Source organism: Kwoniella europaea, chromosome 1 (genome assembly GCF_036810445.1).
Source record: "Kwoniella europaea PYCC6329 chromosome 1, complete sequence".
NCBI classification, from domain to species: Eukaryota; Fungi; Basidiomycota; class Tremellomycetes; order Tremellales; family Cryptococcaceae; genus Kwoniella; species Kwoniella europaea.
The window spans coordinates 10,747,235-10,759,820 of record NC_089487.1 but is presented as its reverse complement, the minus strand read 5'-3'; the positions used below and the strand labels follow the sequence as shown (position 1 = coordinate 10,759,820).

Sequence of the window (12,586 nt, the reverse complement as noted above, 5' to 3'; positions counted from 1 at the left end):
ATTCAACTTGATTTGGTTGTTACATTATTCATCATTTTTAACGTACTGTTTATGCGGGGTATAAAGTTGTTTCTTCTATATTTACAATATATGTATGTATGTACATTTCGTTCTTGTGTTCTACATCTGAACGAATCCTTACACCAGTCATCTTCACGATTGTGATACGCCTTTCACCCGTGATATCTCATCTTTCAACCATTGTGCAGTCTCCAGACTTACATTCCAAGTAACATCCAACGCTTTCAACCCCAATCCATCATTATCATCTTTCGCATTGAGTTCCGAATGAGTGAGAGATAAAGCCGCTAGAGCCAAATATGAATGGAATGGATCAGGATAATCTTCAGGTTCTTTACCGAATCCACCTAATGGGAATTGAGCTGAGAGTAGGAAAGTTCTATCTGCATCTCGGTTGATCAGATTTGAATGACCAAGGATCTGATGACAGGAAATGACCAGCTTTGGATTAGCACACATCGCATACTATTTGTGATATTCTGATCTTCCTTACTCACACTGATAGCTCCACCACACCAGAACGAGTAACATACATCCTCCAATTTACCTGGTCTACCTTGGAACCCACCTATCTGACGGGATATCAACCATCTGAGCGTTTCTTGTGGTAGAATCTGACATTCAGGTTGAGTCTGCGTGTGTCTGTCGAGGATTGATAGTGTCGCGAGAGAGCAGTATGTCGTACCACCTAGAATATTATAATTAGTTAATGTAGCTTTTAACATGTTTCAAGGTGATGACTATTCACCTTGAGCTTCGACAACCCCAGGTCTCGAGGCATAAGCTCCTTCCCATGTCTACCAAGTCCAAATATATCAGCTGGACCCATCCATGGATCAGTAATAGTAATAGTGACTATTCTCACCTTGCATCTCCCTATGAAACTCTTGGCTAGATCTATATCTATACCCGAGAAATCACCAATGATATCTGAAATCACACTCGCACAATAACTGATCCGCACGTCACTTTGGAACCCTTCGTTAGGGTAGATATCATCTCCTGGTACAGGTGAGAATCTGACATATACCATCAACGTCAGAATCAGTGTTGCTCCCGTCAGTTGTGAAGAAAGGCTTACGAGCCGTCATTCGCTTGACACGATTTGAAGAATTTGATCAATCCTGGTAAATCCAGTCGATCGAGGGGTGCTCGAAGGATCGCTAAGCTCATCAGAGCGGTGTATGTGGATGGTATATGCGCAGGCGATGTCTTGTCGTTCTAAGCAGACCAAAAGTAACCAATCAATGGTGTCCTAGAAGGTTGTACCATTGAGAATATACGTACAGGAGTAGTCATAAACGTCGAACCTCTGAATCCACCCGTAGCTATTTATACCTGACCATCAGTTTCAATCTACTTACGAGGTTGGGATAGAGATTTATGCAGAACGTACGAGCCTGTAATGACCATATCCATTCTATCCAACCATGCCTTTGTTCCCTCGTTGTCTTATCTTCTAATGCACCGAGAAGGTCCAACCCGGATATACAGAAGAAAGCAGCTGTGATCCTGTTCGAGTCGCTACCCTGCGCAGCGGTAGGTAATGCCCTCAGACATCGTAGAAAATAGTTTATATGGCCATTTCGCTTGAACGTACTTTGTCTTTGTCGGCTAGTCGTTGGATCTGGGTCTGGATCTGCCATGACATCGGGGGTGGTTCTAGCAAGTGTATCAATGTATGAAGAACGTTTGTTGCTAGTGGTGATGTTGCCTGATTTACGCGAATTGCAGGGAAATGAAATTCAGGCTACATTGATTGACATTCCCTTCAAACGCGTAGCTGCAACTATTTGTTATTGTCGTTCCTACCCCATGTTCTCATTCAACATTACCAGTCATCTTCTTCTTGTCAACTTACCGCATCTCATCAACAAGCCAAGAGGATAGCAGTGTAACCACCTGTTAGATGTCACAGCAAGATCCGGATCCACAAATTACACCTACCGCTTCACCCACACCGAAGCAGGGAGTACATTCATCTTCATCTTCGTTCTCACCTATCACACCCTTGACCTCGAACCAATACGTACTATCTCATCCAGCAGCATCGGAATCACAGAGCGATCTGAATACAGCTCCGACCGATACAGGATATACAATCACTCCAACTGGTACCGAGAGGCCTTCTGAGGATATACCTGCATCTGCTGAAGGTTCAGGCTCGAGATCAGGCTCAGGAGGATCATTCAACTCTGATTCTATACTTGAAGTATTGGATAACGACGATGAGGAGTACGACGAAGAGGAAGTAATGACGTTCTTAAATAATAATGGACATAGTACGAATGATGAGGAGACGGGCACGGAAGATTTTGAATTTGACGTTTCGGATCCTCTGGTCAATGGTTCTGGGTCTGGATCAAGTGGTAGGAATAAGAGGAAGGGTAGAAGGAGACGGAGGGGAAGATGGAATGAGGGTGAAGAGAAGGAAGAGAAGGGCTTATTGGAGGTGAGTTCGAGCTGCTACCGATACATGGAGATATGGTTACTGATGATGAATTTTGCTAGCTCATACCACCGTTGATCCTTGCTCATCCCCTCCCACTCCTTCCCTTATTGGCATTACTGCCTTACAACTTCCTGCCTGCCGGTGTAGTCTTCTTCGTACCCGTCTTCTGCGTGTTGGCATTACTGTCCGCTTGTGCACATGTGGTCATCGTCTATCTAGCATGGTAAGTGATTGTGTTCATCATTTACCAATACCATTCAGCCGAATACGGAGAGCAACTTGGACTCATCTTATGCGCATTGCTGCACTAGGTACTTGAAGGTCTCATCATTTGAAGAAGTGTTCGCAGCTGTCACCGCGAAATATGGTAAATACGGTTTATGGACTGGAAGAGGGTTCGTAGTTTGTGCTGTCTTTGGCGTAGTGGTCAGTTGGATTGAGAGTGAGTGACGCATCGTCATGTATTACTGTATCTCCTTACGAAAGCTGATTGACCCTCTGCATCCATTATAGCCCTTCATCCATTACTTCAACCAGTTATCGAGACCTATTTACCTAAGAACGCCGTTTTTGAGTCAAGAGTATTTTGGACGATAATCGTTTCTTCAGCGGTAAGTGTCGGTTATCGCTTCTCATCTAGAATACGAACGAGTGCAACAAGCTGATTTATCCTCTATACAGCTATTACCTTCTCTCCTTCCCTCACGAATGACCAGATCGCTCAAACGATCACCCATAGTCATCGCCTTGTTACTACCGGTCGTAGCATTCTTAGTGATTGGACGAACGGTCGAGATCAAAAAGGCTTCGCAACTTCCTCAACCGATAGGAGATGGGGATGGGGACGGATCAGAGAATACCGGAGAGGTGATCACGGAAGTCCTTGGTCATTTGCTGAGTAAGAGGAAATTTGGTTTAGCAGGAGGGAGCAGTGCAGGTGCTGGATTGAGTAAGTCTATCGTCATTTTAAACCCATCATGTTGCTAATCAACAAAGGTGTAACTTAGCCACCTTGACGATATTCTTCTCACCTCACATCAACACTTTACCAATCCACGCCTCACTCGCTCGATCCAAAAGCACTTCATTCCCTATCCCATGTCTACTCGCATCCTCCTTAATCCTCATCTTATGTCTCCCTTTAGCCCTGGTTCCTTATTACCTCTTACCTCCCTTGGACCAATCCAGTCCAACACCCATATCAAGTCCTACCACCCCCTCAGGCGTTTTCGCAAGATTACCCGCCGATGATGGATGGGTGAACATCTCACGAATCTTAATGTGCGTGGTCATCCTAGGTTCGACAAACATGTGGATCTTGAGAGGTAGAGATACGATCTTACGTTCGATGGGCGTCGATCAAGGTGAAAGATTGAAAGCTGGTAAATGGGTTGGAATAGCTATATGGGGAATGGTAGTGCTCGTAGCTAGTATAAGTGGTTGGATAGCTGAGAAGATTGAATTGCTTGGTGTGTTGAGTGTATTGGCTGTAGGATGGTTCTTACCTTGTAAGTTTCCCTTTTACGACGAACACAATACTATTTCATCTTCGATGACCACGAGTCAAGCTGATTTGTACACGTCTGATGGGAAACAGCCCTATTCTTCATCATCACCTTCCATGTCCGATCTCCACTCTCCATCATTTTCCCATCCCGAAACACCCCTACATCCGAACATGACCAGACGAACAACCCTAGTACTCCTTCAAGGAGATTACCATCAACGATGAATGGACATGGGCATAACAGGACGAACAGTTTGAATGACCCATCTACAGATATATTACTGGCGAGAAAAGAAAAACAGTTACAGAAAAGAAGATTAGGTAGGAGGTTATGGCAGGATCTATTGGTTTATATAGGTATTTTACCTACTGGTGTGGTTTGCTTGATTTGGACTTTTGGTAGTTTTTTGGGTATTTGGTGATCACATATATATTCCATATTAACATATTTGACGATAAGATGTGTCTTGCATTCATCGGTTGCTCTCAATATGCAAGTCTTAAAATGTGAAGTCATATTAGTCCTTTTGATCGTTGTCATCAGTCATTTCATGGTATTACGATCGACGGTGTTAGCAGTCTTAAGTGCAAGGAGATTGCAAGCCGACATGAGCATCGCTGACTGCACCACATTGACCTTTATATGTACGCTTCCACACCCATGCATATACTATATATCATCTATCAGCCATCCCAACACCGTTTCTACCAAGCAACAAGCGATGCAAAGAAGAGAAGACCTGTAAATTCAACAACGAATCAATCAGTACGAATCCAATTTCCGATATTTCAAATCACGATCACCGAAAAAAGGAGGTATAGATCAGACAGCGGATTGCCCTCCGAAGAGAGTAGGTTCGATTCCTAGGGATTGTCGACACTTTACAATGCGAAGAGGGAGTCCCATATTCATCAGGATGTGGAAAAGGGAAAGGAACGAAGTTGATGTACAGGCTTAGGCTTGCGATGAAAGATGATTGAACATTATGAGATTATTACTCACGTTGATGATCGGAGGATGATATTGGATGATAGAGTATTCAATGCATTTATCGGGTCTTGAAGTCTATTATTTGAATAGAAATTAGTATTTGATATTCTCTCATGTATGCGAAGAAGTGATTGACTCACAGTCGAGGAGGACTTGAAGAGCAGGGGAGTCTTGACCGTAGTTGGTAATAACTACACAAGAGCATCCAACGACCTTTCTGGGTTTACCTTCTCTGTCAATCTTGGCGAGACCAGCCCATTGACCGAGGACTTTGGCATCGGAAACCTTGATAAGTTGGATGGAGTGTTCGGCACAGAGAGCTTCAATGAGTTTGAGGTATTCGGCTATACACCATCAACATGAAAATCAGCATTCCCCTTCTCATTTCCAATACATTCATCATATTATTGCAATTTGTGTGAAAGCATGCTGACTCACCCTCAGTGACGGTCTCAACCAAGACACACAAATGAGCTTCCCTCTTATCAAGAGCCTTGGCACATTCCCTCAAACCTCTAGCGAGACCATCGTGAACCAAAGCGGTCTTGATGACTTGTTGGAGGGCATCCTCAACGGAGAGAGGTCCAGATTTGTCGGCAACTTCAACTTCGGCACCTTCGACCTCGACAGGGGGGTTGGAAGCGGTTTCAGATCCAGCGTCAGACATTTTGGGGATGTTTATTAGTCTTCTTCCACTGTTGGTTTTTAAAGGTAGATGAGATAAAATGAAAGAGAGCAACGTTCAAAAAACCTCAAAATTCAACAAAACGTCAATGTCGAACGTGGTGTCGGCGTTTACCGGAGTTTACAAAAATTCATCGATGATTCAGATGTGGCATAGTACACAGAGATAATTACGTAATCAACCTCCACACTGTAAGTCCACCTTTCCTCTCTTCCTCGTCCTGCAAGAGATCCAACCCATTCCAGCCATACCATACACGCTCATATCCAAGATGAACCAACTCATCGCTGACAGAAGAAGATACACCTTTGATAGTTTCCATTCTATTCAGAGCTTCACCAAAAAGTACTAAATGAGTAGGTTTGGCCGGACTGGCGGTGAGATTGGCAATTTCATGTAATTGGGCGGGAGGGTATGGGAAGACTTCTTGCAGGTATGACACGGGTGATTGGTAGAAGAAGGATTGCTGAGTACGGTGTGTCTCAGAGTTGATACTAAGGTGATGGGAGAATTATGTATCAGTCACGATTTATCAGTCAGGTGGTGATAGAAGAACAGTTATTTACCCTATCGGAGGTTCACAAGTCAAGAACCATCCCTCCATATCCTTGAGATGTAAATGACTTTGCCAAGGTATTGAATGACATGGAGTCAAAGCTACCAATGATCCGACCTCTCCTAGCTGACCTCCTCGAAGCACATTGATCACTTCCACTTGAGCCTTTCCATGGAATAGGTTGAGGTAAAGAAATGGTACGATCGGTGCCAGAAGCATCAGGTAGAATGGAATTTTTGTTAATCTAGTGTACTGTCGAATCGAATCGGACAATCTGTAGATGCCAAATACCGTGGGACGATAAGAGGCTGTAAGTGATGGTATGGCAAAGATCAAAAGTGTTGGAAGAAGAGGATGAAGGAATCTCCATTCTGAATGAGGTGAGAAAGACAATATACCAATTGAGAATGTTACCGCCCTTGCCATCAACCGTGAAGGCTCAGATGAGTGTAGCTGCCTGAGTCGAGCTGGAAGGATACTGGATGGAATAAGAGATGCGAGAAATCCTTGGATCCACCATAACCATATTGGGAACAGCATAATTGGGATAGACTGGGTCAGGTGATATAGATGATTAGTAGAACCGTAGAAGGACGAAACGTTTCGGATGATGTTGTGATGGATGAACGTCAAGGCTGGGAAGTAAAGTCGACCAGTGAAGTGGTAGTCGATATAAGTGGATGCAGCGAAGGTAGCGATACTATCCCAGATTTAGCTATATAACTCCCACATATGCGTGAAGAGATTCTCAACTCACAAGCTGATGGCTGCGATAGCAATGACCCGTAGACTTGCTATAATCCCAGAGCTCCTCAGCGTCCTGATGACCAGGTCGATACCCAGAAACATCCATAGAGAGATAGTTGTAGGTCTTATACAAAGTGCTGTCGTAGCTAGTATAATGGACAAAGGGAGATTGTCGGTACATCTAAGCGACCTCGTTGAATTAGCTTGCGTGATATCCACTATGCGGATGAGCCGACTCACATGACGCGATAAAGTGAGGGGACATCCCTATCCATAGCGATATAGTCTAGTTTCGCTTGATTCTGTAATGTTCTAATCTGCTTCTTGTCTTTCTCGAATGCGGTAGGCTTCAGGTTATCGCTTGAAGGTTTGGGTGGGATTAAGGATGGTAATGGGAAATAACATAGTGCCATAGTAGTAAGCAATGTTTCAGGGGAAGTTGACAATGATCTTGGCAGTAGGTGTGCATTGAAGAGAGATGTCAAGGAGAGGAACAGCTGTGTCAATACAATACAGGATCGTCAGCTGGCGAAAGCGTACTTAGTAGGTTAAAAAGTACCAGCTCACAGCGGAAGACGAAGCGCCTGGACCTAGTAGCTTCGAAGCCAACTTGTAGGTATGGTAATCCGTCAATGCAGCTACCAGAATACCAATCAACCTAGGAGAAATGACCTAAAAGATCAACGGAATGAATCAGCCTTATCCTCTCCATCTCTGCTATCATATCTGATTAATTAGGCTGTTCCGAGTCTTGAACGTACAATCAATTCCGTTTTATCCAGTCCGGTAATCTGTAAGACCCTATAAACACCTACAAACACCCCAGGCCAAATCCATCCCCTCATCCTCCCTCCTACCACGTACAGATCCCACCAACTCCCTGTGAGAGGGGTAGGTAAATCCCTCCATTCCCATGTCAGATAACCATATCCGAAGACGTAGTTGTGGGCAGGTTCTAACGCTTGATAGAATTCATCAGGTTGGAAATACGTTTGAGGGAATGGTAGTGTGAGTAATGTACGGATTAGCAATGCGAGGATGAACGCTTTGGGTATCATCGAATGCGTCTATCGGATATCGTGAATAGGAGAAAGAGAATTATGAGATGAGATGAAAGAATGAGAGAGAGAGCAAATGAGGAATGACGTTGTTGAAGTTCCATGTTAACCGGCGGAAACCATCTTCATCTTGTTACTTGTTTCCTGTTTCTCCTCTTCGAGTTCTTTTCATCACCGCTTAGTATATAGCAAGGGACTACGCAAGTATCAAAGATGGTGAGCAGCAGCTAATTCCAACTCTTTGAACGCTAGCTGAATAGCGATGCATAGTCACTATCATACTTACAACAAGAATCAACACCATGTAAGCTAACCCTCTCTGTCTTCCTTCGTACCTTGGTGCCATCGACCTATGACTGATCGAGCTATCAATACCGTAGTATTACCCGATTCGATCTGGGCATTAAAATGGACATCAACCAACAAGCTCCTCTCAGGTTCAGCAGACGGTCATCTACGTATATGGGATCCTACCGAATCTGAATTATCGACAAAACCCATATACGATCTTACTTCCAACCCTCTAGCTATCTCTTCGATATCCGTTACGGAGGATGGGAGGTATGCTCTGTCGACGAGTCTGGACGGGACGGTCGTGTTGATTGATATTGAGAATGGGGAGGTGGTCGGTAAGGTAGAGACGGGTAGAGAGACTGTAGGTGAGGGCGAGAAAGGTGAGTGATCCTATCAATGTGAAAATCATGGTGGGATATATCTTATTTATTGGGATTTAAATCTATTATGACCTCGTGAATGCAACTTGGTCCATATCTATATCGTTGCTATATTTCTTATTCAGTCATCATGCTGATATGTCCATTGTATCATTACAGAACTACCAGCATTCACATCGGCGATTCACCCTCAGAATAAATGTTGGGCCTGGTCAGGTCGATCATCCAAATTGGCTATCCGATCGATCGACCAGCTTTCACCTCAAGAAGGAGAAGGGGTCAACGGGAATAATAAGAGAGGTGGATTGGGTGGGAATGGTAAGATTGTAGATACTGGTAAAGGGAAATTTGGGATGGATTTACAATTTGTAAGTATAGTATACTTTTATGATATTTCCTATTCAATTTTTGGCGAATGTGATTTCATACACCTCGACCCCTTGGGTTGTCTCTTCCCTCAAGTATATCTTAACTTCCATGAGATGAGCTAATTATCATATGTTGTTTCTCCTCAGTCGCCAGATGGTCAATCCCTTGCTCTGTCGACCGAACAAGGTCAAGTGATAGTGCTGGACGTAGAGACCCAATCAATAGTTGCAACTTATACATCACATAATAAAGCCGTTAGGACGATAACTTGGTCACCCGATTCCCAGGTACGTAGATTCCTTCCCACCTCCTACCTCCTATATGAAGATATCAGTCGTGCTAAGTCTATCTTTGTTTTGCTTCTAGTGGCTTTATTCCGGTTCAGACGATCATCTAATAGTTCTATACGACGTAAGAGCAGGTTCAACTTCAGGATCAGGTGGAAAAGGTGAAGGTGCAGTGGCGATGATGCAGGGACATCAAAGTTGGGTATTGAAAGTGGATGCTAGTCCGGATGGTAAATTGTTGGGTAGTGGGTGAGTACCGTATCAAAGCACCTTATTGCCTTACCCATAATTCCCAGAGATGTGGGTTTACGTGGGGTCGAATTGGATCCGCTGACTTGTTCGTCATATTGTATATTGTGTATCACAGTGGCGCAGACAGTATGATCAAACTTTGGGATGTAGGCCAACGATCCTGCGTATCTACATCAACAGGTACATCTGAAATATGGGGATTCGCCTGGCAACCTGCTGCTTCTGATACTTTCGCAGCTGGTAAACAGTTTGCTGTGGCTGGTGATGATAAAGCCATTACATTGTTTAGAGCTGCTGGGTCTATATGAGGAGAATTATTATGAGTAGACTAGATAACGATACACGGATACTGTATAGTACATCAAGTTAAAGTATTGCATTCATAAGAGTCAGTATCAACAACAACGAAGGCATCGAAACATCATGTCAAATCAATGCATTTTCATGTCACCTCATGTACAATCATCCTGCAAGACGTTGATCCGAATAAACAAATTCATGCAAAGAGCAAAAAAACACAACTTCTTTATACTCATATAAATTCTATATACAAAAACTCCTTCCTCCCACTTGTATGTAAATAAGGTATGATCTAACCAGCATGTTCGATAATCTCAGTCACCAACTTCCCATTTACAATCTTAGATTTCATCTGTTCCGGTACAGGTTTCTCTTCGAAATCACCATCTTGTCCTGTAGGTACAGATATATTCAGAGAAGAAGTTTTCGAAGTGATAATTTCGACAGTGTTCATACATTCTTTAGAGAGGTAGATCTGTCCCGAATCGGTAGTATCCACTTGGATGGTTGGGATTTGACCTGTGATTTGAACTTCGAATGACGGCGAGGATGTTATAGATAATGAGGAGACGGCTGAATCGAGTACTACGGCGGTTTTCTTGCATCCGACTATTTGAATGCGAATCATATTAGCAGACGCCTTCATGATAAATTTAACCCCACACCGATCACCCCGAGCGGCTAAAGTTTTTTTTTTTTTGCGCGTTGTGGAGCGTTGACAACGTAACAAGCAGACTGGATCACTCACCCATAGTCACAGCATTGATTTTACCCGAGATCTTTACTACCGAATTCTTGCAATTGAAGATATGCACCGTTTGGTGCAACTCAGTCTGATCAATGACAATGTTCTTGTTGTCCTCTTGATACTCCTATAACGGGCATGATCAGCATTCGGATTCAGCTTCCATTTCTCCCAGATTGAAGACATCAGAGGAAAGTATCTACTCACAATCATCCATTTATTACCATCTTCCAGTTCCAATTTGGCAGGTTTCTTGGCAGGCGCGGCTCCAGGTTTAGGTTTCAAAGGAGGTGCTTTCCTAGCGTTGTCAGGAACGACCGAAGATGATCGAAGGTCGGGATTCTTATGAGTCATCTGAGATGCGTCCACTTTCTTGAGTCCTGCTGTGACTGCTCCGCCCTTATTCAGATCGGCAAGTAAAGCGGCTGTACCTCCTGCTCCTCCAGCTGGGGCGGGGGCTTTGGACGCGGCTGGAGGTGGAGGAGGGGGCGGTGGGGCGTAGGAAGAGGAGGACGCAGAAGGGATTGAAGATGGTGCGGGAGAGCCCTGAAATATGATAGATGGTCAGCTAAGCAATAACATCGAAATCATGCGCTATTGTATGATATGGTGGCACTCACTTTAGGGTTCCAAGCCACACCGGTGGTGTGCCACTGCTTGACGTAGGCTTGAAGCGAGGTCAACAATTGAGCGAAGGCTTTAGCCCAGGCGACGGCGGTAGGGTTACTACTCAGAGTTATAAGTTTACTTGTGATCATCGGTAGATATAAAGGTGATGTTGACTTACGTATCCTTGTATTGCTTGATCACTCGATCGGACCAAAACTGAGCAGCATTCTTCATCTCAGCTACGAAAGGTGCTGGAGCAGGTTCCTATGAATGAATATCGAATACATAGGTCAGCCGTCGTCGCTCATGATCAAGACCTTGGAGAGAGTTCTAGGTCTGTCACATCACTTACAACCTGAACCCAACCCCATGCTGGGACACCTTCACCCAAAACGTTGAAACAGACATTCCAATCTCTACCTTCCTTCGATCTCGAGAGCTTATCCTTGGTCTCTAAGATAGCTTGGATGGCTTTACCTTGAGGCTCGAGTAGCGGACCGAGTGCAGTAGGAGTAGAAGGTTTGGAATGGTTGGAAGCTAACTTGAGGAATTGTAATTGGGCGTCACACAGTGCTGGAAGGAGGGATGACTGGGTTTGGCACATCAGCTTGAATTCAAGCGATTCATACCAAGGACATGGAAGGTGAGTAGCTTGTATTTTCCATTCTCATCCGCCAACGAGACGGTGCATGAGATAAGTAGAAGGAGTGTGAACATTGAATTGAGAGATACTCACATGCTGTTGGACCAGTCCACCTAATTCATTCGACTTCTCAATAAACTCTTGCAGCGCTCCATCGATAATCTCATCTTGGTAAGCTTTTACTGCAGGAGTGATGGCTTCTTCAGCTGGAGGAGGGGGGGAGGTGGTGGTGGCGGAGCACCGCCAGCACCGGCTGAAGAGGTAGGTGCGAGGTTCTCGTGAGCTGCAGCTGTTGGGGACCTGAGGGAGGATGTGGGCGCTGGTGAAGAGGAAGAGACTGCTACATCCTCGAGGCGACTTGTTACGGCTACATAGGTGCAAATGTCATTATCCAAGTCACCCAAAGGTTGACAATGAGATGGAAAGATATATACCTTCAAGTCGTTTCCTATTTGACGGATAACAAGGCAAGGGATATTCATCAGTGATTCGGGGTATGATGATATTCTCTCTTGTAGATCGATGACACTCACAGGATTGTACTAAAGTTGTGCATTCCCTGTTGGCCTGGCATCTTGGAGTGTGGGGTGTGGAGTGTGGGTGATAGGACTAGAGAGTGAAGAGAAGATGGGAGTAGCTGTGAGCTGTGAGATGTTGTCAATGAGGGAGTTGTCGATGACGATCTAAGAT

At 44.4% G+C, this 12,586-nt stretch overlaps 6 protein-coding genes across 6 annotated transcripts; 2 read left to right on the top strand and 4 right to left on the bottom strand.

Moving 5' to 3' along the window:
- Positions 1–153: 153 nt before the first annotated feature.
- V865_004084 (uncharacterized protein) lies at positions 154–1,667 on the bottom strand (the record flags this gene model as incomplete). Its single annotated transcript, XM_066227869.1, has 7 exons — positions 154–441; positions 519–709; positions 770–818; positions 887–1,040; positions 1,103–1,242; positions 1,309–1,349; positions 1,418–1,667. The coding sequence occupies 7 exons, from the start codon at positions 1,665–1,667 to the stop codon at positions 154–156; spliced, it is 1,113 nt and encodes a 370-aa protein (XP_066083966.1).
- A 263-nt stretch (positions 1,668–1,930) lies between these two features.
- Positions 1,931–4,402, top strand: V865_004083 (uncharacterized protein; the record flags this gene model as incomplete). Its single annotated transcript, XM_066227868.1, has 7 exons — positions 1,931–2,473; positions 2,533–2,696; positions 2,785–2,915; positions 2,987–3,084; positions 3,155–3,422; positions 3,481–3,981; positions 4,071–4,402. The coding sequence occupies 7 exons, from the start codon at positions 1,931–1,933 to the stop codon at positions 4,400–4,402; spliced, it is 2,037 nt and encodes a 678-aa protein (XP_066083965.1).
- Positions 4,403–5,082: 680 nt separating this feature from the next.
- Positions 5,083–5,638, bottom strand: V865_004082 (uncharacterized protein; the record flags this gene model as incomplete). Its single annotated transcript, XM_066227867.1, has 2 exons — positions 5,083–5,315; positions 5,410–5,638. The coding sequence occupies 2 exons, from the start codon at positions 5,636–5,638 to the stop codon at positions 5,083–5,085; spliced, it is 462 nt and encodes a 153-aa protein (XP_066083964.1).
- A 187-nt stretch (positions 5,639–5,825) lies between these two features.
- On the bottom strand, positions 5,826–8,017 carry V865_004081 (uncharacterized protein; the record flags this gene model as incomplete). Its single annotated transcript, XM_066227866.1, has 6 exons — positions 5,826–6,150; positions 6,223–6,912; positions 6,970–7,140; positions 7,200–7,456; positions 7,527–7,631; positions 7,721–8,017. The coding sequence occupies 6 exons, from the start codon at positions 8,015–8,017 to the stop codon at positions 5,826–5,828; spliced, it is 1,845 nt and encodes a 614-aa protein (XP_066083963.1).
- Positions 8,018–8,230: 213 nt separating this feature from the next.
- V865_004080 (uncharacterized protein) lies at positions 8,231–9,907 on the top strand (the record flags this gene model as incomplete). Its single annotated transcript, XM_066227865.1, has 7 exons — positions 8,231–8,233; positions 8,288–8,321; positions 8,398–8,691; positions 8,851–9,059; positions 9,207–9,347; positions 9,427–9,596; positions 9,715–9,907. The coding sequence occupies 7 exons, from the start codon at positions 8,231–8,233 to the stop codon at positions 9,905–9,907; spliced, it is 1,044 nt and encodes a 347-aa protein (XP_066083962.1).
- Positions 9,908–10,191: 284 nt separating this feature from the next.
- On the bottom strand, positions 10,192–12,470 carry V865_004079 (uncharacterized protein; the record flags this gene model as incomplete). Its single annotated transcript, XM_066227864.1, has 8 exons — positions 10,192–10,508; positions 10,648–10,771; positions 10,852–11,190; positions 11,265–11,370; positions 11,432–11,517; positions 11,606–11,842; positions 11,990–12,263; positions 12,430–12,470. The coding sequence occupies 8 exons, from the start codon at positions 12,468–12,470 to the stop codon at positions 10,192–10,194; spliced, it is 1,524 nt and encodes a 507-aa protein (XP_066083961.1).
- Between the last annotated feature and the right edge of the window lie 116 nt (positions 12,471–12,586).